The sequence below is a fragment of the Monodon monoceros genome, unplaced genomic scaffold (assembly GCF_005190385.1).
Source record: "Monodon monoceros isolate NGI ecotype Baffin Bay Population unplaced genomic scaffold, NGI_Narwhal_1 Super_Scaffold_8, whole genome shotgun sequence".
Lineage (NCBI taxonomy): Eukaryota > Metazoa > Chordata > Mammalia > Artiodactyla > Monodontidae > Monodon > Monodon monoceros.
The window spans coordinates 74,845,524-74,872,665 of NW_021703785.1; the positions used below are offsets into that span (position 1 = coordinate 74,845,524).

At 35.2% G+C, this 27,142-nt stretch overlaps 1 protein-coding gene and 1 pseudogene across 1 annotated transcript in view; one reads left to right on the top strand and one right to left on the bottom strand.

The window, feature by feature from the left end:
- The window catches only part of PSPC1 (paraspeckle component 1), a 58,318-nt gene that overhangs the window by 26,098 nt on the left and 5,078 nt on the right, over positions 1-27,142 (top strand). Inside the window, exons 6-7 of the mRNA XM_029210151.1 lie at positions 5,965-6,070; positions 25,960-26,017. Coding sequence (XP_029065984.1) covers positions 5,965-6,070; positions 25,960-26,017 — 164 coding nt within the window. The remainder of the gene's footprint in view (positions 1-5,964; positions 6,071-25,959; positions 26,018-27,142) is intronic.
- On the bottom strand, positions 19,975-23,254 carry LOC114888375 (annotated as a pseudogene).

Sequence of the window (27,142 nt, forward strand, 5' to 3'; positions counted from 1 at the left end):
CCTAACATAAACCTACCTGAATCCAGCTTTCTTCTCTTACATTTATCCTTGACAAGTAGGCTTTTAAAATTAGTGCCCTATACTAGTGTGCTAAAATAATAAGTAATTAAAACTAAACAATGTGGGGTGCAAACTACTATGTATGGAATGGATAAACAACAAGGTCCTACTGTATAGCACAGGGAACTATATTCAATATCCTGTAATAAGCCATAATGGAAAAGAATATGAAAAAGAATATATATGTATAAGTGAATCACTTTGCTGTACACCTGAAACTAACATTGTAAATCAACTGTACTTCAGTCAACAAAAAGAAAAACAAAAACCAAGAAAAAAACAATCAATGTGGGGGAACCCAAAGTAGGGAATAAAAATATAACAGATGAACTTAACTATATTATATATAAATGGACAGCATTGTCACACTGGAAGGAGATGGGGAAGAAAATAAGGAACCTAAATAACTTTGGAAAACTGTATCTTGATTGAATACTATAGGCTAGTGGCAAGAACAATATATAAATTCTGTAATCTAGTTAGTAAATGTATTTCTCATAGGGATATAGGTTTGCAATTCTGAAACTACTTTATGTATATACTTTTTTTCTCTCTTTAATCAAGACTTTATTGAAAATAATATATACTTTTTTAAGTGAATATATTAGTACAGATCAGTATGAACCAGGTTTCTCATTGTTGGAGAAAGAAAGAAGGGAGAAAGGCTAAAATTAAAACGACTCCTGTGATGTTTAATGGGGATTCTGAGTATCAGTATGAACTGAGTGGCATTTAATCTAGACAGATACAGAAATATAGACATGTATATATACATCGGTTCATATATATATACATATTTCCTAGCCCTGTCCATCTAGAAGCAGTGATGCCTCAGGAACAATGAGCTCATCTAATGCCCAGATTTTTGTTTCTGAGCACCATTCTCCAGTAAAGGGAACCAGGGGTTTTTGGAGAAGTGGTTGATTCCAGGATTGAAAAGTCCAAGATGAGCCTGACAAATCTTGCGTCAGAGAGAAGCAAAGTACTTGAACAATGCTAGGGCATGTTGAGAGAACACAGGAGCCAAACTGAAGGTGCTCCTAAGGGCCAGAGTTGGAACAATTTCAACAACAAAATAAAAAATGATAGTATTAGACTTTACACTGTTGAATAAAGTAAATATCCATGAGTTTGTGCTGATAGAAGTTATTTTAATGAGTAAGTAAATAAATGGGGAGAATGGACAACTCTTCCTTAGTTGTTAGAAGTAGAATTCCAAATAATAAATGTGAAATGAGTCTGAGAGAAAAATTACCAATGGGTGAATACTGCAGTAATACCTTGGAGATACTGTGGGTTTGGTTCCAGACCAGCACAATATATTGCAATAAAGTGAATTTTTTTGTTTCGCAGTGCATATAAAAGTTACCTTTATACTATACTGTAGTGTTTTAAGTGTGCAATAGCATGATGTCTTAAAAAACAATGTGTGTACCTTAATTAAAAATACTTTCTTGCTAAAAAATGCTAACCATCTGACAACACAGGGTTGGCACAAAACTTCAGTGTGCAAAAGCAATATGCAATTTTTGGGAAGGGCAATAAAATGAAGCACGCCTGTAGTTGTTTCATTCAAGATTTCCCAGTAGGTGCTAAGGTTGTTGCGCAAAACTTGGGATACAGGATTTGTGGAGTCTCAAATTTGTATGAGGTACAAATGGAAACATAGTAAATTTGAAGTGGAGAAACCCAGCAGATACCACCATTACCAAGTGTTTAGGTTCGTATCACCCTTAATAAGACACGGACACCAGGCACCCCTTGATATGATGCACCCAGAAGTGTACATTGTCATTTCTTTGGTTTTCTTGCCAAAGCTTCATAACCTTATGCTAGTCGTGAGAAAACTTAAGACAAACCTAAATTGAAGGACACTGTACAAAATAATCAGTTCTCTTTAAAAATGTCAAGGTCATGAAAGACCAAGAGACACTGAAGTGTTACAGACTGGAGGAGACTAAAGAGAAATAATAACTAAATGCAATGTGAGATTCTGGATAGGGTCCTGGAACAGAAGAAGGACATAGTGGGGAAACTGGTGAAATTTGAGTAAGACCTAGAGTTGAACTGTAGCAATGTACCAGTGTGAATTCCTGGTTTTCATAATTGTACTATAGTTATGGAAGATTTTAATATTAGGGGATGCTGCATGAGGGAGATATAGGAACTCTACTATTTCTGCAACTTTTCTGTAAGTTTAAAATTAGTTGGAAATAAAAAAATGAAAAAGAGGACTCTAGGTACTGGGGATACAGTGGAAAACAAAAGACACAAGCTCTGCTGGTGTGGCACTTAGGTAATCTGGGAGGGAGGCAGACATTAGTTGGAATATGATCAGATTATTAAAAAGAAAGTGAAGCGCACAAAATAGAACGCAGTACTTACTGGAATTTTTAATAGGTTACTTGTTTAATAATTGAAATACTGGTTGCTTGACGTGATAAGTATTCTATGTACCTGGTAATTTTTCACCGAATGGTCTTCCATTAATCTTATTTAATATTGCAGAGGTATATCAGATTCAATTTGAAATTCAGATAAGTGTGTACTAACAATATAAAGATATGTCAACAATTAGGTGATAATTTGATGCGTAACTTTTATGGTTGGCTGTATTCTAGCAGATACAGCCAGTGATAAATCTGTTAATCTTTACTTGTGCCTGTGGAGTTTGTTTTGAAATTAATTGTAAGAATTGTTTCTTGATCTAAGAAATGTAAATAATGTGTTAAAATTGAGTTATTTTGCAGCATGTATGAAGGAAAGGAAAAAAATAGTGTCTAGGAACTTACTTTACTAATAATTGTCAAATATATCCTGCCCTTGCAGCAGAAAGCAGATAAAAATGCAGCAGCCTGCAGAGGTTGGTCTGACTCAGGAGGCTGCCACGTGAGACAGCCAGAGAGTCTGGACACGGCCTTTCTGTTTACCTTAGTTGGGAGACTGAAAAAACTGCTTAAGAAAATATATTTGAAAGAAATTAAATAATTTGGAGTATACAAAATTTTCTGGTTTTCATTTCGATGCTACAAATAAGTTAGGTTTTCGTGGGTCACTTCTTCAGAGGCTGTGACAGTGAAGGCGGACAGGGCTTAGATGGGCTGGTTCAGGCTGTAACTGGCCCACTTAGTACTTGTTCATTTGTTCTCTTCTTTCCTTGCCTTACTCCTTCCTACTCACTCATCTACCCATCCATCCATTCTTTCCCTTTTTATGTCATTTGACAAAGTATAAAGATCATCAGATGAACTGAGGCCTTTGGTGGGTGTGGAGGCCATAGTGCTGGACTGGAACAAAGAGCAGGACATTTTTATATCAGTCGTATCATAGCTTAGTGCCTAAAGCCTCTCAGGTTTCAAAGTCCTATTAAAATATGAGACAAATAGTGGGCTTCCAATTAAAATAAATTGTAAAATAGAGGTTTTGTCAGTTTCCAATTAAGTATAACATGAAGGATGTTAAAACTCATCATGCTTATTAGTTACATTTGTGAATATAACCTAGGAAATTATCCTTGATCCAAAGAGACATTAAATATAAAGATAATTGTTAAAGCATCTTGTGGAAGGAAAAAAATTAAAAGCAAACGTATGTACAGTAGGGAATGTTCCTATATGTTGCCTGTAAATTTATATTATGGAATTGTCAGTGTGGTGTAATCACAAAATAAAGTAGAAACTCTGGAATCTATAGGCAATGGAATGGAAGGAAAAAAATAGCAAATGTTTAAAGTGATTTTATACCTTTTTACCATATTTTTTCTCCAGATATAAATGTAGTCTCACATTTTATCAGAAAAAAATTGCTCTAACAATGGGGAGAAGTACATTATAAATTTTGTTTAAAATATCTTTTAAATTAAAAATGTTATGGCAATACATGTTTAAAAAAACTCACATGATACGTATATGTACAAAAGAAAAAGGGCAATGCTCTTGTCTCCCCAGATTATCCCCAGTGTGATAGAAACTCTCATACTCTCTTCTCTGCTCCTACAAATGGTTTTTAGATGCAGCAATAGGAATACTATTGTTTTGCTTGCCTTTTTTCTGACACTGTACCTTAGACATTGTTTCATGTCAGTAAATGCAAATCTGCCTCTTTGTAATGGTTGTATTGTATTCCTTGTCCCTCAATTGTAATTGAATGTCTTCAACCTTTTGCCTTTAATTAATGTACAGTCTTGTATCTGTGTGTATACATTCTTGCACACATGTATAGATATTTCTGTTTAGTTTACTGGAAATGGATTTGCACACATAAAATTGTTTGCTACACGTTGGTCCTCAACAAAGTCATTGTTGCAATCTTGAAGACCAAAAAGCTTTGAGTATCATTTAGTGGCAGGATCTGACATGAGCCTGTATGAGGCAAAATCTGACCTGTTTTACGTTGTGGTCGTGCCAAACCTTTGTTATATTCGTAGAATGTGATGTTCATCTTACTACAGAAGTATTAATGGTGTTGATTATTGGGTACTGCTGGGGTATCATAATAGATCCTACTGGGGATATCATAATAGTATATTAAACCCTTTTTAAAGTCTGAAAAACACATGTGGCCTTAGAGTTTTTGAATAAGAGAATTTTTCCTGTCACTATGTACATTTTCAGCAGTGTATGAACATGAAAGTATTTTCTTAACCATAAAATTTATGAGTGTGTTAATGTACTAGAAATGGATTAACCGGTTTATTGGAATATTCTGTTTCCTTGAATAGAGATCTATACTGGGGACGTAGATATCTCAAAATCTAGAGTTTGCTTGAAATACCTTAGGAACATTGTCTTGTTACTTGCACATGGTCTGATATGAAGTCCTAACAACCTGTTTTCTTGCTGGCTGTGGGTGAAACCGCCATTTCTTTTAGTTCAGGTACTGTGTTTGGTGTACAAAACAACAACGAAGTATCTATACTTGTGTAAAAGAGTGCTTATAAGAGTAGCCTGGAAAATGAGACCTACTGAGGGGGCATCAGCATTATATAGTCTTTGCTATTTAAATTACTTTTTTGTTTTTGAGTGCAGAGCATGTATATTTGAGTTTGCATTGATTTAAATGTCAGTATAATGTCAGACTATTAGTTTAATATTATTTTGTAGGTTTTTCCCTCTTAATCATATTGTAACTAATTATGATTTAATAGTAATCCTGCACATACATATCTTTTTTGTTTGTCTTGTAGTTGTTGTTCCATGCTTGATATCTCTGGGGCAGAGGTTGGCATACTTTTCCTGGGAAAGGGCTACATGGTAAATATTTTAGGCTTTTCATGTCATATGGTCTGTGTATCAGCTATTCAGCACTGCTCTAGCCCAAAGGTAGCCACAGACAGTGAGGGAATGATTGTTCCATAAAACTTAATTTGCGAAAACAGGTGGTAATCAGACACCTGCTCCAGGTGCATACTTTCCTCAGTGCATTAATGAAGTGGGGGAGAGAATGTTTGTTAAGGCTTCCTTTTGCACGTAGTAGGATTTTTGTCTAGGCAATGTGGTCCTTTGCAGTGGCTTGTATTGGAATAGGTTCTGAGTGTCTCTAAGAACTAACTCTGCTGTGCCAGTGATTGTGGATCCCAGGCTTTCTCTTGTGCAGTAATAGAGTACTGGCTTGAGCTTTTGGTTCTGGATTTTTTGACTGTAAGCATATAATTATCCTAGTTATATGCTGTTATTTTACTTTTTTGATTTACCCTAGATAAATTATTTTATTGGTTTGTTTGATTTAGTAATGGTTTAGAGCAAAATAAAAGGAAGGTAAATCTGGTAAGCCACTCGTTATCACAGATTAGGCATAAAGTATAAATAAATGATATACATAAATGATTTTGTTTTACCTGAAATAAAATACCGTATTATGGCTTATATGTCAACCACCCTGAGTTTTTATTTAAAAATCTCTCAGGCATGAAGAAGAGCACCGTCGTCGTGAAGAGGAAATGATCCGACACAGAGAACAGGAGGAGCTGAGGCGACAGCAGGAGGGCTTTAAGCCAAACTATATGGAAAATGTAAGTAAAATACTGGTTAACTAAAATGATTTTACATTGTCAGGTGGATGATATATATTTAGAATTCTTTAGATTCTGCTTTATATAGTAATATATTTTCTTATCTTTCTGAATTTGTCATGTTTATGTTAAACTAACGAATTTCTTAACCTCTTACAGGTAATAAATTAAAATTAGTTTCTGAACATAATCATGCTTTATGAAATGAATATTAAATTTTTCTCCATTTTACTTTATCTTTTTTTAATTCCTACTAAACTAGGAATCTTGATAAATTCATCATCTCCACTTGACTGATTTTCACCGTTAATTGATATTAAAAATTCTTTAGTTTGGTAGACATATAGAAAAGTAGAAGTAGTATGTGCTCATCACTCAACCATAACAGTTATCAATACTTAGCAGATCTTTTTCATCTTTAAGTATACCCACTTGCCCTAATTTTTTTATATGAAATCCCTGACTTCATATGATTTCATTCGTATTTCAGTATGTATCTCTAAAAGATAAGGACTCTCAAAAAATGTCTTTATCATATCTTAAAAATTGCCAGTTATTTAATATTAACTACTAAAAGCTCCAGTTCGCCCAAGTCTTACTTTTTTTTTTTTTTTAAAGTAGTTGGTTTCTTCAGATCGGTTGGTAAATCCAGTCATTTTAGTCTATAGGTTTTCTCTCCCTCTTTTTTTCCTTTTTTTTTTTTTTTAAAGAAACAGCTTCTCGTATGGAGTATCTCACGTCCTGGATTTTGTTGACTGTATCCTTGCAGTGATGTTCAGCAAGTTTGTTTATGCCTGAATTTCTTGTAAACTGGAGTTAGTTCCAAAGACATTATCTGACTCAGGGTTTTGTTTTGGGGGGGCAAAATGGTGGGGCAAAAAAGGATACTTCAAGTAGGTTATAACCCACAGGGTCTTAATAATAATTAACAGAGTCTCATTGTTCACCTTAGATGAATGAATGCCAGCTTAACAACTCACTCTAAAAAATACTTACCAGTATTTTTTTCCTCTAGCTGTTCAAAAGCCATGATTCTTTAGAAAGTAAGTTTCTGAGGCTAAATGTATTAATTCCAATCATTGGTGTCTTTTTTCTGACTGTCTCTGTCCCTGTTCTTTTGTCCCTGGAAAATTAAAAAAATACTTAAATTAAAATGAATACAGACAGCAAAATAAATCCTAAGTAGAATAGCAACAAGAACTTTTTACCTTACCTTCCATCAAGTAAATATCCTTTGAATGAAAATTATATGGCATTTAAATTCAGTTAGAAATTTTTTTATTATTTATAAGTCACACTAAAAGTTTAAATTAATAGATTTATAAATCCCATTAGAAAATTAGTTGAGTACATTTTGAATTTTCTTTTTGAATAATTTCTAGCATTATTACAGTTCTCTTTTCCTCTTGGATACATAGCACTTGCATAGTGACGTATTTAAATGGTGGTCTTTCATAGTTACATTTGAACATAAATCTGTTGGATTTATCAATGTGAGGATATTTTATGATGTTATAAAAGAATGTGGAATTAAAAAAAATTTCATGCGCATATATTTTGAAAACTAGCGTTTTTATTTTAAAATACAGTCAAGATGTAAACCACATGTGATATATTTCTTAGGGAAATTTTATTTCATTCCATTGAGGATTAGGAAATTCTTCCCAGTTCTTTTATGTACCTCAACGTATCTTTTTTTAAACTGCCTGCTTATAGTAAAGTTGGTGGAATTAGCTTTCTTAATATTTCTCTGGCATACACTTTATATTCTTGGAGCAAATGTGTAGCTATGTGTAATGATGTAAATCATTTAGGGACCAGAAGGAAATGATTAAATAAAATATTCTGTTAAACTTAAGTTGGCTACATCATAAGCTTGATTGCAAACTCTTCATTCTTTGAAATTTCAGTTTTAAAAAAACTTACACCAGTGTTTTTTAATATGTTCAGTGGTATTTAATATAGGTATAATTAATAAAGGACAACAGATAGTTTCGACTTTACTTTTCTATTGAAAAACTATTCAGAAATGTTGCTACAGTTTAAAATTGAAATACTGCAAATTCTTAAAAACATTCGAATGTTTCAAAATCATTTTAGTGGTGGGTAAAATTTTATAGATAGCCAAGGAACTTAGAGAATAAACAAATTAGATATTTAAAAATATGACAGATTTATTGGCATTTCAAAAATAGATTATTGTTTCATAAATATGCTCTTAGAAAATTTAGATGATCAAATATTTTAATATTAAGATATTTTTAAGTAGTTACTTAAAGTATGTGTTGCATATTTGAAGCATCATAAGATTAATTTGGCTGGAGCAGAGGTCTGCAAACTGTAGCCTGGAACCTCCACCCATTTTCATACCACCCTACCACAGAGCCGAGGATGGTGTTTACATTTGTAAAGGGTTGATGGACAAGAAAAAAAAAAGACTACTAAACAGAGTATTTTTGACCCACAAAACCTAAAATACTCCTTGGCCCTTTATAGAAAAAGTTTGCTGAATCCTGGGCTGGAGTGTTGGTGACTTTTTTTTAAAATTAATACTCATGTTAGGCCACAAAGTTACTATGTTCTTAATTTTCTGGAAAGGAATCATAGTATGTAGTAATGGAATTAAATATCTAGGGGAAAATATAGTCTTCTATTTTTAGATATTTTTGAGATTAGAAATTATGAATAGACACAGGTTTTTCATCATTCTGGTATCAGTTTTATTTGGTTCCTAGCTCCATAATGCTTATTAATATAAACTAATCAAGCACTAAAGAAATATTAACAAAAGCTCTATACTAGTCTTGACTGGTTTGTGTTAATAGAAGAAACATTGAGGCCATTGTTGCATTAGTTATTCTTCATTTTTACTTTGAAAACTGTCTTTGGGAAAAATTGTTAAACAATTTTAATGTTTGTTTTTGTTTTTAAAAGCTTTGAAATTAGGCCCTCTTATGTGCTTCTCTTTTCTCACTGTTCAGTATAAAGGGAGGAATCAAATGGTAAGTGTTCAGCTTGCCTGGGTAATAAAAGTCATGCAGGTTTACTTGGTTCGTTTTAAGATGCCACCTCACATTTCTTTCTAATATTCCTTTTAGTATTCCAGCACAACTAATAGTATGGGCTTTTAAGTATAAAATAAATACTTACTTTGTCTTGAATAATATATTTATTTTTTAATGTAACAAAAGACACATCTGGACTTCTCTGGTGGTCCAGTGGTTAAGACTCCTCACTCCCAATGCAAGGGGCACGGGTTTGAACCGTGGTCGGGTGACTAAGATCCCACATGCTGCATAACGCGGCTCCCGCCCTTACCAAAAGAAAAGATGCGTCATGTCTGGTCATGGTTTTTGGGGTTTTTTTTTGTTTTTTTTTTGTTTTTTGGTTAGCTTTCAAATTTATCATAATATTATGACATACATGTGAATATTTATCTATCTATATATATTTTTTGCGGTACGTGGGCCTCTCACTGCTGTGGCCTCTCCCGTTGCGGAGCGCAGGCTCAGCGGCCATGGCTCACGGGCCCAGCCGCCCTGCGGCATGTGGGATCTTCCCAGACCGGGGCACAAACCCGTGTCCCCTGCATCGGCAGGTGGACGGACTCTCAACCACTGCGCCACCTGGGAAGCCCCGTGTGAATATATTTTTAAGAGTTTCAAGGATATGCCGGCTCTTCATCAGTTAGAAGCTGTCATTTTAATTTCATACCTTATTCCTCCTAAGAGGAAGTCATGCTCTTTGGTAATAGATCTGGTAATTATAGATTAAACATGTTAGTTTTCACTCCTGTAGCATAACACATTTTTGACTCCCATAACAATGTATATATTTTTATTCTGTGCCTTAATTGCATTTAGGTTTATCTTTACCATAGTGTATTTGAACCATTTTCTAGATAGTATTTACTAGGTTGAAATTTTCTACTTATCGCAGTTTTACAGCTTTTGAACACATCACAGAGGTTATTTTGTTACAGTAAGAATTTGTGAGACTATGGTTGTCTTGTGACTTTTTACTATTAGGTTGTTTCACTTACTGTAGATTCAGTAGTTTAAACATTTAAGTACTGCTGTGTGTTAGTCTTCGTTTGTGGATGCAGTTTGGTTTGGAGTAAAGGGGAGATTTTAGTTAGAATATTTTTAAAATGCAGTTTCCTGGAGTAAGCTTTGTTTTCTTGGAAAAATGAGTAAGTCATAAAATGTCTAAATGTCATTCTGGCTTTAGTAGTTTCATCATGTAGTTATAAAAATACTTTGATTAGGAAAATTGGGGCAGTGCTTAGATTGGATGCTACTTTGTTTTAAAACTTAAGAAGTTTCTTTATCTGGCATGGTAAATATTAATGTTTGGTTTTTAGTGAAGAAGAGAATAGCCCTTCGTATCTGTTTTAAGATATATACATGAATTGATATGGAATAACTTTTATTCCTGTTTGAGTAGGTGACACTGGCCCTCGAGGAATGAACACGTGCATAAAGACCCGAATGTGTATTATATACCAAGGCAGTAATTTGACCCATGTCAAATCCTTAGAGGTATTCCTTTGTAGCTCCTGGAATTATTGAGCAGAGAGGCCACAGCAGATGTAGCCTGGCTAAGAGGGTAACACCTCTTCCACGGTAGTGTTTCAAGTTGTGCATCATAAGCACTCAGGGAGCTTTCAAAAAATGTGGGTTCTCAGGTCTCCGTCCTACTTCATTGATTCATTTGTGATCCCAGTAGATTCTGATGGGTTGTCCATTGACAGTTTCGACTAAATACTGTAGTTTTCAATCTTTGCAGCACATCTGTGGAATGTAAAAAAGAAAAATGCCTGAGATCTAATCCAGTGGGTCTGGGTTGGAGCCATGGGATCTGCATATTAAAAAGCCCTTCAGCTTGCTTATTTTCCTTGGCAAAGATCGAAAACCACTGGCCATATGTTGCAGTGAGACATATGTTGAGACGAGAATAGTAGTAGCAGTTGAATTTTTTATGGGACCTGGGGAGTTTCAAGGGAGAGCTCAGGGTCATTGGACAAGGCAGACACAATTCATACAGTTAACAGTATAAATGGCACAACATTCTCTGTGAATCGCGCTCTGTGGGATTTTGGTGTGGCAACTTTTAGTTGGGCTTTCATCCTATATATGGAAGGGAGTATTATCTCAAATGATACATTAATTTTTAGTTTTTAAAATATTTCATCTGGACTGGAGGTCTACAGACTAGGGTAAGCCAGGCCAAATCTGAACACTGCCTATTTTTTTCTGAACAGTTTTTTTGGAACACAGCTGTATTTATGTTTTGTTTATGGCTGCTTTGCCCCAAAATGGCAGCGTTGACTAGTGGTGACATAACTCTGAGGCTGTGTCAAGACTGTATGGCCAGCAGAGCCTGGAATACTATCTGGCCCTTTCCCCAAAAAGTTTGCCGACCTCTGTTCTCAGGCCAGTCTGAGAGCTGGGGGGGAAATCTATAAAAAGTGGCTCATGTTAACCAAACTCATAAAGAGTTTGTGACTTAAAATGTAATTATATTAACTTACGTGTTCTTTTTCAGTGTTTTTAGAAGGTTTATTGAGCAGAGTGCCTCATATCCTAGAACCTTGGTTCTTGGTTCTGAAGAATCCAAATTAGTATTCAGAAGGTTCATTAGTAGTCATGGTTACAAATCAGCAGCATGGTTATAAATCAGCAGAAGTTATGGGAAGAGCTGCCACATTGGGCCTGTTGTTTAATTTTATGCCAGTCCCTTCCTGCTTCTTGAGTGGGTATTGTTTCTCTTATCATCTTTCCTTGATTTAATTATAACCTAACCCTTCCCCCCATGTTCGCTGTACAAAACTCAGGGCAGAAACTCTAGCCAGTAATGAACTTTCATTAATAGGTGCTGGCAGAGCCAACTGATCCCAGGTGTCACTTACTAATGAGGAGGTACAAATACGTTTTCTGAAATAGTTTGTGAATTTTTGAGAGAAGCTGCCATTTTGTGGTTTTAACATGGCCATCACTTCTCTTTTTCAGTAGAGTATTTAGCTTTAACAAGTAATTTGGTTGTATTGAAGTAGAAGATTGCGTTATTTTGGAAGGCTAAATATCTGACACATTTGAACAAAGGACATATTTCACAGGGGGTTTTTATAGCCTCTTCATCATCCTATGGAAATAACTGAAGAATTATTTGCTGTAGTGTTTGGAGTCAGATTTAGGTGTGGGAAGTTTGTTACCTATCGCTGGTATAATGGCAGCCTGCTTCTGATGGTTTGGACATGATGGTAAAAATCAGAATGGATAATAACAGTTATACTGCAGTGGCCTCGTATAGAACGCTCTAGTTGTGCCCAATTTTTTGTTATTAATATGTTTTATTTATTTACTAAAATAATTTGGTTTCCTACAATGAGCGAAGAACTTTTCTGAATATTTAAGGATGGTACATAATTGGAACTTAGACTTTTATCATCAAATGAAAACAAAGATACATGTTTATAATGTTAACATATACTCTAGGAAGTGATCCTTAGGATTTTGATGATTTGGGGCATTTGTGTTGAAGATATAATATCAATTTTAACCAGCTGTTGAAATCTTTTATCACTTCTCAAAAGGATTATTTAATAATTTTAATAATATCTAATTATTTGTAAGGAATAATATCTAATTAATATTTGTAAGGAATACAAATATTTTTTGCATTATTATTATTATTTAATATTATACAAATATTTGTAAGGAATAATATCTAATAATATCTAATTATTTGTAAGGAAAACTTTAAAATTTTCTTTTTTAACATCTTTATTGGAGTATAATTGCTTTGCAATGGTGTGTTAGTTTCTGCTTTATAACAAAGTGAATCAGCTATACATATACATATATCCCCATATCTCCTCCCTCTTGCGTCTCCCTCCACCCTCCCTATCCCACCCCTCTAGGTGGTCACAGAGCACCGAGCTGATCTCCCTGTGCTATGCGGCTGTTTCCCACTAGCTGTTTCACATTTGGTAGTGCATATATGTCCATGCCAATCTCTCACTTTGTCCTGGCTTACCCTTCCCCCTCTCTGTGTCCTCAAGTCCATTCTCTATGTCTGCATCTTTATTCCTGTCCTGCCTGTAGGCTCTTCAGAACCATTTTCTTTTTTCTTTTTTAGATTCCATATATATGTGTCAGCATATGGTATTTATTTTTCTCTTTCTGACTTACTTCACTCTGTATGACAGACTCTAGGTCCATCCACCTCACTACAAATAACTCAATTTCGTTTCTTTTTATGGCTGAGTAATATTCCATTGTATATATGTGCCACATCTTCTTTATCCATTCATCTGTCGATGGACACTTATGTTGCTTCCATGTCCTGGCTATTGTAAATAGAGCTGCAATGAACATTGTGGTACATGACTCTTTTTGAATTATGGTTTTTCTCAGGTTATATGCCCAGTAGTGGGATGGCTGGGTCGTATGGTAGTTCTATTTTTAGTTTTTTAAGGAACCTCCATACTGTTCTCCATAGTGGCTGTATCAATTTACATTCCCACCAACAGTGCAAGAGTGTTCCCTTTTCTCCACACCCTCTCCAGCATTTATTGTCTGTAGATTTTTTGATGGTGGCCATTCTGACTCGTGTGAGATGATAACTCATTGTAATTTTGATTTGTATTTCTCTAATGATTAGTGATGTTGAGCATCCTTTCATGTGTTTGTTGGCAATCTGTGTATCTTCTTTGGAGAAATGTCTATTTAGGTCTTCTGCCCATTTTTGGATTGGGTTGTTTGTTTTTTTGATATTGAGCTGCATGAGCTGCTTGTATATTTTGAAGATTAATCCTTTGTCAGTTGCTTCGTTTGCAAATATTTTCTCCCATTCTGAGGGTTGTCTTTTTGTGTTGTTTATGGTTTCCTTTGCTGTGCAAAGCTTTTAAGTTTCATTAGGTCCCACTTGTTTATTTTTGTTTTTATTTCCATTTCTCTAGGAGGTGGGTCAAAAAAGATCTTGCTGTGATTTATGTCATAGAATGTTCTGCCTATGTTTTCCTCTAAGAGTTTTATAGTGTCTGGCCTTACATTTAGGTCTTTAGTGCATTTTGAGTTTATTTTTGTGTATGGTGTTAGGGAGTGTTCTAAGTTTCATTCTTTTACATGTAGCTGTCCAGTTTTCCCAGCACCACTTATTGAAGAGGCTCTCTTTTTTTCCATCGTATATCCTTGCCTCCTTTATCAAAGATAAGGTGATCATATGTGCGTGGGTTTCTCTCTGGTTTTTCTGTCCTGTTCTGTTGATCTATATTTCTGTTTTTGTGCCACTACCATACTGTCTTGATTACTGTAGCCTTGTAGTATAGCCTGAAGTTTGGGAGCCTCATTCCTCCAGCTCCATTTTTCTTTCACAAGGTTGCTTTGGCTCTTTGGGGTCTTTTGTGTTTCCATACAAATTGTGAAAAATTTTTTTCTAGTTCTGTGAAAAATGCCATTGGTAGTTTGATAGGGATTGCATTGAATCCGTAGGTTGCTTTGGGTAATACAGTCATTTTCACAGTGTTGATTCTTCCAATCCAAGAACATGGTATATTTCTCCATTTGTTTATGTCATCTTTAATTTCTTTCATCAGTGTCTTATAGTTTTCTGCATACAGGTCTTTTGTCTCCTTAGGTAGGTTTATTCCTAGGTATTTTATTCTTTTTGTTGCAGTGGTAAATGGGAGCGTTTCCTTAATTTCTCTTTCAGATTTTTCATCATTAGTGTATAGGAATGGAAGAGATTTCTGTGCATTAATTTTGTATCCTGCTACTTTACCAGATTCATTGATTAGCTCTAGTAGTTTTCTGGTAGCATAAAATTTTCATCCAAACTCGGACAAGTGAATATGAGTACTATGTAAAATTACATTTTTTTTTTTTTTAACAGCAGGCATAAAATAAGCTGTCTCAGGCAAACCAGGATGTGTGTGTGGTCACCCTAATCATATGTTACGCTTATAAGTAGCATATTCCCCCTCTGTTTTATCATTCACGTTTAGAAGTCTTTTGAATGAATCCAGATTGAAATGGTTACCATGTCCTTTATATTCTTTAACCACTTCATCAGAGGACACTTTGTTGGACTTAATTCTTTCTATTTCATATTAGATGACTCTAGTGTCTTCATCGGCCTTACCTCCCATTAGAGTCACAGAGGGGCTTGTATTCCACAAAAATTCCCATATCCCTTTTTCCCTCCTGGGGAGTGTGTATACTCAGCACATACAAAACTTTCCCTGACTACTCACCCCAGCTGTGATCCTATATCATTTTTAATGATTCTTTTTTAGTACTTATATTGCCATCTAAATATTTTCTCACAGTTGTCCAGTATTTGAGCCCTCTTGAGCTTTTTGAGGTCAGGAATCTTGTATTTGTTATATTGTAGTTACTGAGATGTAAGTTGGGAGAGTTAAATAGTTGCTTGATGTCTTCTTTTTCAGATGACAGCGTGCAACTCAATCATACAGTTTTGAGGGTTCTTTATGAGCTACTAAACCTCAGTATTTTTATTTAATACTAACATTTCAGATGTTCAGCATCAGTGGTTTTGAAACATAGGTGGCATTGAAACACACCTATTGATGTATTTCTGTAGAGTTCATAATGGAGTCACATAGTAAAGAGTAAAATTTAAATTTATTTATTTATTTATTTTTGGCTGCATTGGGTCTTCGTTGCTGCACGCGGGCTTTCTCTAGTTGTGGCGAGCGGGGGCTACTCTTCGTTGTGGTGCGTGGTCTTCTCATTGCGGTGGCTTCTCTTGTAGCGGAGTACGGGCTCTAGGCACGCGGGCTTCAGTAGTTGTGGCTCACAGGCTCTAGAGCACAGGCTCAGTAGTTGTGGCCCGTGGGCTTCATTGCTCTGCGGCATGTGGGATCTTCCTGAACTAGGTCTCGAACCTGGGACCCCTGCATTGGCAGGCGGATTCTTAACCACTGCGCCACCAGGGAAGCCCAAGAGTAAATTTTAAACAGTAAAATAACCATTTTTTGTGCTTGGTTTTCAGCACACGTAACTTTTTAGTATGCAGATTCCACTTGACTATCCCTTCAAGATAGTTAGTCTTACACAAAGACTGGAGGTTCCCTTTAGTAGGAAAAATTTGTTCCCTGTTTTTCCTGTGTTCAAAACAGTCCTGAGCTTCATAGAGGATACAGAGGGGAATCAAGCCCAGGGTCACATCTTTGAGGATTTTAGAGTATTTTAGGGACCGGGGACCTATGTGGGGTAGGTTAAGAGACACAGCTAAAAAGTTCTGAGAGTTTAGAGAAAATTGTATGCTGGAGAGTGAGTGTGTAGTCTCTGCACTCTTCTGGGGCTCTTTTGGGTACATTTTAAAAACTGATGTGATAGGTTTATTATTCCACTGTGTTGTAGGTGTACCTCTGTCTTTTCATTTGAAATGGTAAGTTCTTCTAATCTTACTTGGTTCAGAATGGTCAGATCTTTTAGGTAACGTTTACGTTTTTAGAGGGGTTGGAGAAGAGGAGAGTCAAGATTGGCGAATACAAGTGAACTAAAGTGAACATGTTTTTGAAATGTCCACTACATGCAATGCAAACAATAGGAATTTTGTTCAGTTATTAAATAGCTTGAAGTAATAACAGAAGGTTCTAGGAAGACATAAAAACTTGTTAGTTCTGCTTTGTGATTTCTTGTTGTAATATTTAGAGCCCCCTACAGGAGTTCTCCTACATGGGGATTATGTAAAAAAAAAATTTTTTTTAGGCCAATCAGTATCCCGTATCTTTTGTACTTCATGTTGAGGGCATGAAGCTCTGTAGTATCACCTGAAATGTCAGAATTTTTCTACCAAAGCGAACTAGATAAATGTGAATATCGATATCCATGTGTAATTATTAACTAACTGCTAGTGGCAGGGAGCAAAAAACTTGGGTTTGTCAGCGTGCTCTGCTGATGAAGTGCATTTACTTCTGTTTGAAATTTCAAGTAATTTAAAGTAAGTGGGTGAGTTTGCCTCTTTGTCTTATGATATCCTCCACTACACTGTGCACCACGTTTCAAATCCTGTCTTTTCTGGTTATAAATTTGCCACAATTCTCATAATATATATAACGTCTTAATTTGACGTATTATTGCTTTTTCTAAATCCTGCTTTTAAACAATAGAAATGCTTGTATAGTAGTTTATCTTATAATTGTAAATTTTAAATAACTTTTTGAATTGTATTTAGTTATTTAAATATTTTAAATATTACTATATTTTGAATCTGTTGCTTTGAGTTATCTACTTAGAAACAATATATAATTTGTCAGGATATCAAAGCTTCTGGTAGACTGCTAAGATAACTTGTTTTACGTCTAGTATCATGAATAGAAAAAGACACTCTCCTCTTTTAAATACGTTCTTAATCCTTCATACATTGGAACACATGTGCTTTGTTTGCTTTCTTCTGTTGGTGGGAGTGATTTGGAATTGCTTCTTATGCAGCTTATATTTGCTCTTTAATCTTTCATCCCTTGATCTGGCCAGTCATGATAGTTGTTTTGATTTTGATATGGAAATGTACTGGGTTACAGGTAAAGAAATGCAAACCGGTCACCAGTATTATATGTGCCTTGGTAAGATGTAATTGAAAGTAGTCTGTGTTGTAGTCGGTATTCAGATTGCTGATTTCTTTAAGAGTTTGGGATAAAATAACTAAATTTGAAAAATAATTATATATATTCCTAATTAATTTCAGTTTTTAAAAGCAGCTTTTCAGAGGGAGTTTGCCATGACAATTGAAAAGGATAAACTTGAAAATGTCCCTCAGGTATATAGATTAGAAATAAAATTCTAAGCTCAATATAAATTTGTTTTAAAAATTGATTTGTTTAAAATATTTATTCCCTTCTGTCTCTTGATGCATGCTAGATTATGTGTAGTTATATTTAATTCATCTTCAATTAGAAAGCCATCCTGTGTTTTAAAAAGTGGCAATTAATTTTGCTACATGGTCAGTTGAATTTGACAGTGACCTCAGAACAATCTGTTTACAAAGTTACCTGAACCAGGCTTTAAAAATACACTGTTGGGGGCTTCCCTGGTGGCGCAGTGGTTGAGAGTCCGCCTGCCGATGCAGGGGACGCGGGTTCGTGCCCCGGTCCGGGAAGATCCCACATGCCGCGGAGCAGCTGGGCCCGTGAGCCATGGCCGCTGAGCCTGCGCGTCCGGAGCCTGCGCTCCGCAACGGGAGAGGCCACAACAGTGAGAGGCCCGTGTACCGCAAAAAAAAATAAATAAAAATAAAAATACACTGTTGAGTGAATGTAGTTTAAGAGGTGCATGTGTTTAGCTTAATCAGTACAGTAAACTAAGGATAAAGCCCCCTACTTGTATTTGTGGTTCCTTCTATTTCTGATTCAATATTTAACAAGTAAGAAATGTGTATTATTTCATGACTAAAACTTGTGATATAAATTAAGATATAATTTATTCAAAAAGAAACATTTTTAAAGTTTTTAAAAAGTAAATTTTTTAGAGTAGTTTTAGGTTCACAGCAAAATTGAGCAGAAGGGACATTTCCCACGCACCCCATTCACCCCACATACGTACAGATGCCCTCACGTCAGACTCCTACCAACATCAGATTCCCACAGCATACAGGGCGCACTTGTGTCTTACACATCCACATCACCAAAAGTTCATAGTTTACATTCGGTGTTGCACATTCTCTGGGTTTTGACAAATGGAAAATGACACGTACCCACCATTCAGTCTCACACAGAGTAGTTTCACTGCCCTAAAAATTCTCTGTGCTCCACCTGTTATTCCTCCCTCCCCATAATTCCTGGCAACCACTGATTCTTTTCCTGTTACCATATTTTTGTCTTTTTCACAATGTCGTATAGTTGGAATCATACGATATGAAGTCTTTTCATATTGGCTTTTTAGTAATATGCATTTAAGTAAGGTCCCTCCTCTGTGTTTTTTCATGGCTTGATAACTCATTTCTTTTTAACATTGAATAATCCATTATCTGGATGTACCACAGTTTGTTTATCCATTCACCAAATGAAGGACATCTTGGTTGTCAGTTATGAATAGAGTTGTTACAAATATCCTTGTGTAGGTTTTTGTGTGGACATAAGTTTTCAGTGCCTTTGGGTAAATAACGAGGGGCGTGATTGCTGGATCATAGGGTAAGAGTATGTTTAGTTTTGTAAGAAACTGTTAAATTGTCTTCCAAAGCGGGCATACCATTCTGCATTCCCACCAGCAGTGTATGAGAATTCCTGTTTCTTCACATCCTCACCAGCATTTCCTGTTGTCACCATTTAGGATTTTGGACATTTTAATAGATGTGTTGTGGTAACTGTTTTGTCTTAATTAGCAGCTCCCTAGTGAAATGTGATGTAAAGTTTCACTTAAGCAATCATAAACCTGAGGAACGTTTCCTCAATACTCATGGGGGCAGACATTTTAGAATGCAAATTGAAGGGGAAAACCCACTATAAATTGTATATTTTAAAGATTGTCTTATGTTACTTAAAATATCCCCCCCCAATATAACAGTGAGTGATATAATGTCTTGGAAAGTGTTTTTTATTACTTGAATTAAAAATGTTAAGTCTTCCACACTTTCTCTGTTGGTTATGTTGGAAAGTTTGCATGCTATTATTTGAGCTCTATTAATAGGAACATTTCTTGTTTCCCTTTTTAGTTTATGAGAAGATTAATTTCTTGATGCACACCTTTCCATAACTTAACACTTTTTAAATGAGTGGATAATTTCTTGGCAGAGTGGCCTACTTTTTTGTGATTTTATTTATCTTTATACCTTTTTTTTTTTGGCCGTACGCGGGCCTCACTGTTGCGGCCTCTCCCGTTGGGGAGCACAGGCTCCGGACGCGCAGGGTCAGCTTCCATGTCTCACGGGCCCAGCCTCTGTGCGGCATGTGGGATCTTCCTGGACCCGGGGCACGAACCCGTGTCCCCTCCATCGGCAGGCGGACTCTCAACCACTGCGCCACCAGGGAAGCCCTGTTTATACCTATTTCTAAAAAATATTTCACATAATTGATTTTTGTTCCTTTCTTGTAAATATGTTTGTTACCTAGAATTTCCAGATGCTGACAGTTTGTTTTCTCCAATGAATGTTTGACTAGCTATCTAACAGTCTTATTATTCTTGTATGTAAACTTCTCTAGTGAAGGAAAAGCTATATTTCCAAGTGCTAAGAGTAATTTATTTTTAGGAAAATTTCTAGGAATATTTAATGATAAAAAGGTTGAATATTGTTACTTGCCAAAACTTATATGTTTCTCTAGAATTATATTTCTTTTAGATTTAAAAGTTTTATTTCAGCATTTTTATATCAGGATTTTTAGCATTTTCTTTATTAAGACATGGAACCTAAGTGGCACATTGTGATCCTTAGAAAATCCTTAGAAGTTTCTTTAGAGACATACATGAGAGAGGACTTTATGAATTAAAGAAGAATGATGGTGGCTGTTAGGACTTAGACTGATCAGTGTGTGAGGTGAGCACATTTCGTCATTGACTGCAGCATGTTGTTCCAGTTGATAATTACATAGAGTCAATATTTGTTTAAATTAGATTACCTAGAAAACCCTAAAATATCTTCAAAAATCACAGATTGATATCCTGAGTATTAAGTATTAAAGGAAAAAAATCAATATTATACATAAAATAATGTCAGGTTCTACACATTGGGGTATACTGGTTTAGTTAATTTACATTAGTGCAAAATTTCTGCCACTTTACATTTTCACAAGTAAATATTGACTGGAATTTAAAAACAGTGGTTATCAAACTTTTTGGTTTCAAATCCTTTTTTAAAGCTCTTAAAAATTATTGAAGACCCCAAAGAGCTTTATGTTTAGGTTATATCAATGTTTACCATGTAAGAAATTAAAAGAGAAATTTGAAAGAAAATATGTTATAGTGGGAAGAGTGGCCTTATTTTTACATTTTTTTTGAAATTTCTTTAATGCTCAACTTTGTGTAGTGGGAAGAGTGTTATTTTACTGTTTTTCAGTGTTTGGCTTTATAAGAAAATGACTGGCTTCCCATATTTGCTTTTGCATTATTCCACCTATTGCAAAATGCTCTTTTGGTTAAAAAATACGAAGAGAATCTGGTTTCACATGGATAAGTAGGTGGAGAGAGGTATATATATTTTAACCTTTTCAGCTAATTGTGAATATTGTTGTTTGATGCTGCAGTGAAACTTGACAAGCAGTATTTTCTTAAAAGTACTCTTTTGCATTAGAATCCATTGGTCTACCTTTGAGTGGATCTTCTACCTATGCATGAGTTTGTAATGTCATGTACCGAGCTGAAAAATATTGACCAGTTGAGTTACACAAATCATAAAAATGTTAATGTATTTTGTTATACAAAGTTAGGAACAAATCACATTTCTTAGTATCAGCCACTCGTCAGAAATCACTGCCAGGTACACAGGTCACTATTCGGCTTGTCTGTCAAATGCTGTCTCAAGTAAAAATCTCGCTCCAAGAAAATGTGTCTTATTCAGCTTTCAGCCCAATCATAAGAACGGTGTTTTTTGAAATAACCACCATATTTCAGAATGCAGCAGAAATGCTTAATGTATATATCTGTTTTGTTGCATAGAATAATAAAAAGACATGTACCTAAAGTTAGAGATTTAATAAAATTAATCATTTTTACTGCTTCATCCAGGTATTCATAGTTGAAATTATTATTTTTTTTAATATAAAAGAGTGTTTTAATTCTTGTCCTTGTAAACTATAAAGACAATCATGATTTGGAATTGAGACTGTACCAAACAATGGCCAAAGAAGAATTGTCCATTTTATGCCTTCTCTTTTGTCTGGTCACTCGGAAATATGTTATCAGCTGTAATTGTTGTTGCTTGTCATCTCACATTATTTTTATCCATATACTCACCATAGTCTACCTTCCCGTCCACATAAATTCGAGACCCCTTTTTCACATACTGATATGCCACATCTCTGAGGCCTGGTCAGAATACTGAAAGTCTGTGCCGTGTTTTTGACTGACCTCACCCATTTGGTGTGCTTCATTTTCCCCTGATCGGGCACATCTCTTTTGCTGCCAGAGAAAATATTGTGACAGGGTTATTCTTTCCACCTGTCTCATGACAGGGTCCTGACCTACTCGATGAAGTAACTGAACACGAGTCAGAGATCTTTTCAGAACCAAACTGGTAGCTGTTTCAGACCCATGTCTTAGAAACTGATGAACTACCTGTACTGCAGTTCTTTGAGGACTTCCCTGGTGGTCTAGTGGTTAAGACCGTGCGCTTGTACTGCAGGGGCACCTGGGTTCGATCCCTGGTCAGAAAACTAAGATCCTGCATGCTGTGGCTCAGCCAGAAAGAAAAAAAATAAAAGTAAAATCCAGCTCTTTGAAACATGGCTTCTGTTTTCTTTTTAAAAATTATTTATTTATTTGTTTAAAAAATTTATTTTTTGGCTGTGTTGGGTCTTTGTTGCTGCACACGGGCTTTCTCTAGTTGCGGCGAGCAGGGGCTACTCTTTGTTGGGGTGCACAGGCTTCTCATTGCGGTGGCTTCTCTTGTTGTGGGCTCTAGGCGCATGGGCTTCAGTAGTTGCAGCACGTGGACTCAGTAGTTGCGGCTCGTGGGCTCTTGAGCGCAGGCTCAGTAGTTGTGGTGCACTGGCTTAGTTGTTCCGCGGCATGTGGGATCTTCCCGGACCAGGACTCGAACCCGTGTCCCTTGCTTGGGCAGGGGGATTCTTAACCACTGCGCCAGCAGGGAAGTCCTGTTTTATTTTCTTACAATCTAATCTTCAGTCTTTTCTGGATGCTCTGGCTAGGACAGCCATAATTGAAATCATTTAAATGTAGTTGTATTGTAATGTCTAGAGTACAATGATTACTGGTAAAAATTGAATGCCAGTGCCTTGGTTTGTGCTGAAACACCAGGATTTTTGCCCATCATTGCTCTTGCACCATCCCTGCGAGTGTCTCAGTGAAAAGCCCAATTAGACCAGTGTTAGAACTGTGTTCTAATAAAGTAGTTTTGAGTTTGTGCACGTCTTGGATGTGTCTTGGGGACTCTCTTCAATCCAGGAACCACACCTTGAGAACAACCTTTTTGTTGATGGGATGCTGCTTTGATATGCGGCTTTGGAATCAGTTGTACTTTACTTTCTTTTTTGGAAAATTTAGGCATATTTCAGTGACCAGCTTTCAAGAATACATATGCAGAATTCTTTTTCTTTTTTTTTTCCATAAAATACAAATTAACATTTTATTATTCAATTTAAAGGCATTGAAATATGAGAGAGGTTTCAGCTTCCTGGGAAATGAACTTGAACAAGAGAAGCAAAATGTGTCTTAACTAGTAGACGTGGGGTTTTTTGGTTGTTTGTTTTTGTTTTTTAACATCTTTATTGGAGTATAATTGCTTTACAGTGCAGAATTCTTTTAATCAAAAGGCACAGTCTCTTATAAACATGGTAAGAATACATTACAAATCTTGCCTTTTGTTGGTCTTGGAATTCTTGAAGAATGAAGGTGCCCTGTGAAGAAGAAAATTCTGTGAACTCTATTTTGGCAGAAGTTTATAGGTCAGCTCAACCACTTGCTACATGTATGACCCTGAGTAAGTTATTGAGCAGGTCTATGACTCAGTTTTATGATCTCTAAAATAGGATAACAGTAGACCTTCATAGGGTTGCTATGAGGATTTATTGAATTAATTAAAATGGAGTGTTCATCATAGCTTTTATCATTTTATATTGCACTGCAGTCTTTTGAGATTTTTACATATAAGTTGTTGCCTGTTAAAGCACAATAATTTTTGGTAAAGTAATAAAGCATCATTAAAATTTGTATTATAAAAATATCACACATGTATCAGTTCTAGTTTAAAATATATTAGAAGAATTCTTAGGAGAAGTGAGGGCCTTGTTTATGTATTGCTATTGGGGTGGGTACATAGTTAAAGTGCGCTTATTCAAGTGATTCTCCTTATTGATATATCAAGTTATAATGAGAAGTACTGTCTTAATTTCTGTTGATAACACTACCCTTAAATATTACTTCTGCCTCTTGCATTTTACTAGAAGTATGTAGTAGCGGGTTTATAGAAAGAATAACCTTAAAATATGACTAGGAAGCTAGGGTGTTGGGGTATTTAAGGGGGATTTGAAAATTGAAGTCTCAAAGAGTGAGACTAATAATTACCCTCTGTTAGTGATTAGATATTGCCTTTCTAGTCTTTCATAGTTAAGACAAGTCAAAAAATATGTTACACCTTTGTCACCTAAAAATGTTGGGGCCATAAAATCCATGTATTTTACTCTCTGGTGCTGGAGTGCAAGCAGCTCTTCTTGAAGAGTATCTCATATAAATAGTACCTGGAAGATTTTGGATATGCGCAAACAGTCCACACTTTGTCAGTAGGCTTTGCTGATGAGGAAGTGACAACTTGGTTTAATTTACTGATAATAGTGCTAAGTGTGATTAGAGAATAGTATTTTCCCTATAATTGCAAAATTATATGAGTTCATCAGTAGTCAGTTTTATAAAATAGCTTTTTTGCTGGTCAGTAATAGTATCCATTAATAGTCAAATGTTTTATGATGAAAGAAATTTATTTTTTGGAAAGTTAAAAGTTAGCTTTGGGAAAGCTTTGGTATTTACGTTTTCTAGGCAATGAGAAATGTTTCTTCATGAAGCTATTATGTGAGTGGTATTTTTCTCATATCGTAGCTTCATTAAAGGTTAACTTTTGAGGCATCTCTGTTAGGTTAGATGGGCAGTTGATTTGCTGCTTAGTGGCATTTATCTATCATAGGCTTTTATTTCCTTTATTTCTAGCTTTATAGGTGTTTTTCACTATATTTTAAAACCAACCCATTTTATTAGTAAGACTGCTTTTAAAAGTAGAAAAATGATGCTTTCTTTAGATTTAGACATTGCTACTTTTGCCTCAGTGTTTTTTATGATTGCTACATTTAACACACTTGTCTGGTATTGCACAAGATCATTAAATAGTAGTGTAAATTTCAATTATGATATGTTGGGTAATTTCACCTAGAGATTTCATTGAAGTTAATTCTATATAACTATTGTTGGTAAATGGGTTTCTAGGAAGTAGTTTCTATACTGAAACTTAAAACGTTTTGTACATTTGTATGGCTTTTTATGTCACAGGTAACCTCAAGAGCATTTTGTTTCAGAACTTTCCAACTGTGTAATAACACTTTTATTTCGGTTTCCAAGAAAAATTCTTGTTCAAATAAAGGAAGCAAAATTATGTTGAGCTTTCAGTAATTGTTTGTGTGTAGTGGAGGCTTTCATGGTATATCTATCTGTAGGTCCTGGGTGAAATAATGCTTGAGTACTTGAATAAAAATGCAAAGGTGAATTATAATATTTCAAAAATGAAAATTGTCTATAACCTTATTTTTGGTTTAGTACCCCACAGCTGCTTGTGTTGTGTGTTTGAATACATTTGAATACGAAAAGTGGTAACGGTCATTTCTGTTTTAAGACTTTAGAGACCTGGGAGGGAAAAATAGTTGGTCCTGGTGGTCATTATTGTTAGATTTTTCTTCTCTTAGAATCTAGGCATGTGTGTATGATCTCTAGGGAGAATAATATTACAAATATCCTGTAGTAGGTTTTTTGTATGACTCATTGATAATATAGCAATATAAATTGGGTGCCCTAAGCACTTGCAGGATATTAATTAAGCCTGGGAGACTGAAGTTTCTTTTCAGTGTTCTTATTAAGTAAATGATGTTGGAAATTTAAAAATATTTTAATGGAACATGATGTCGCAATTTATTCTTTTCTTTTTGATTTTAGATGGGAAATGTAAAGTCCTAAGATCGATAGGTTGACTGTGACAACTATGTTTACTTACAGAGAGAACAGGAAATGAGAATGGGTGATATGGGTCCCCGTGGAGCAATAAACATGGGAGGTAGGGATTTGAAGCAAACCCTTCTGTCACTTACTTGTCATTTTTCAGGGAAGTGTACATGCTATTTGTGTTATCTACATATCAGTAACAAACAAAAATTTGCAACCAGCGTTTGTAAGTGGTGAAATTTCTTACATTTATTTAATGAGAAAAAAAATACCAGTATATTAAAAATACATGCCTAGGAAGAACATTTTTATTTTGTTTATTCTTAGGCTAAAAGAGGTATTATGTTTTAATAGATATAACAAAAAGAAACCTGTAAACAGGTTTTGGTAAATGACCTGAAACTTGTTGAGTCATCACATGGTGTAATAAAGCTATGTCGTTGCATTTTTAAAAATCAGATTTCTTGCCTTGAAATTGGCTTTTTTATCTTGGAATTTTGATAGTTTCTGAGTTGTAGTGTCTATAAACTTTTTGAGAGTATTTTATTTCTATTTTAAGATAATTTTTTGTGTAACTTTGAGGCTATTTTTATTCCTTTTACTGAATGTTTAACTATTTTGCCGTAACCCACAGTATTGTGCACAGAACTGCACTGTTTGGAGACATCTATGACTTGTCAAGTAAATGAGATGTGTCTTGCATATTTAGACTAATGTGTATGTTTAGAGTTGATGTGAAGTTTTTAAGAAAGTGCCTATATTAGCATCTTTAATATTGATTGCTTGTATAACCAGGTTGTCAGGGCAGCAATATCAAGTAAATAGGCTAAGGGAGAAATAAGTATGGGATGTTTTCATATGTCTTATTAAGTTTGAACTGTCATACGTTTGAAAATTAGGTAAATAATAAAATTTTATAGATTAATTTCACATTGTCCCACAGAAGCTGAGGTTAGAATCTTTATATAAAGTCAAATGTACATATTGTTGTAAAGATTACATTACCTTAACATTCCAGTGTGCATCACGTGCACTCCCACTGAGGAAATCCAGATTGTACTTGGAATGTACATGTAGTATGTGGAGTAAGACATCTTAAAGCCTCTAATATGTGGATTGAGCATTTTCCATGACCAAGCACCCCTCCCCCATGCCAGTTCCGTTGCCATTGCCAGTTAGATAATCTAAATCATTTAACACAATTGCTGTTTACTTCGTCACTTTTCTTATCTACCAA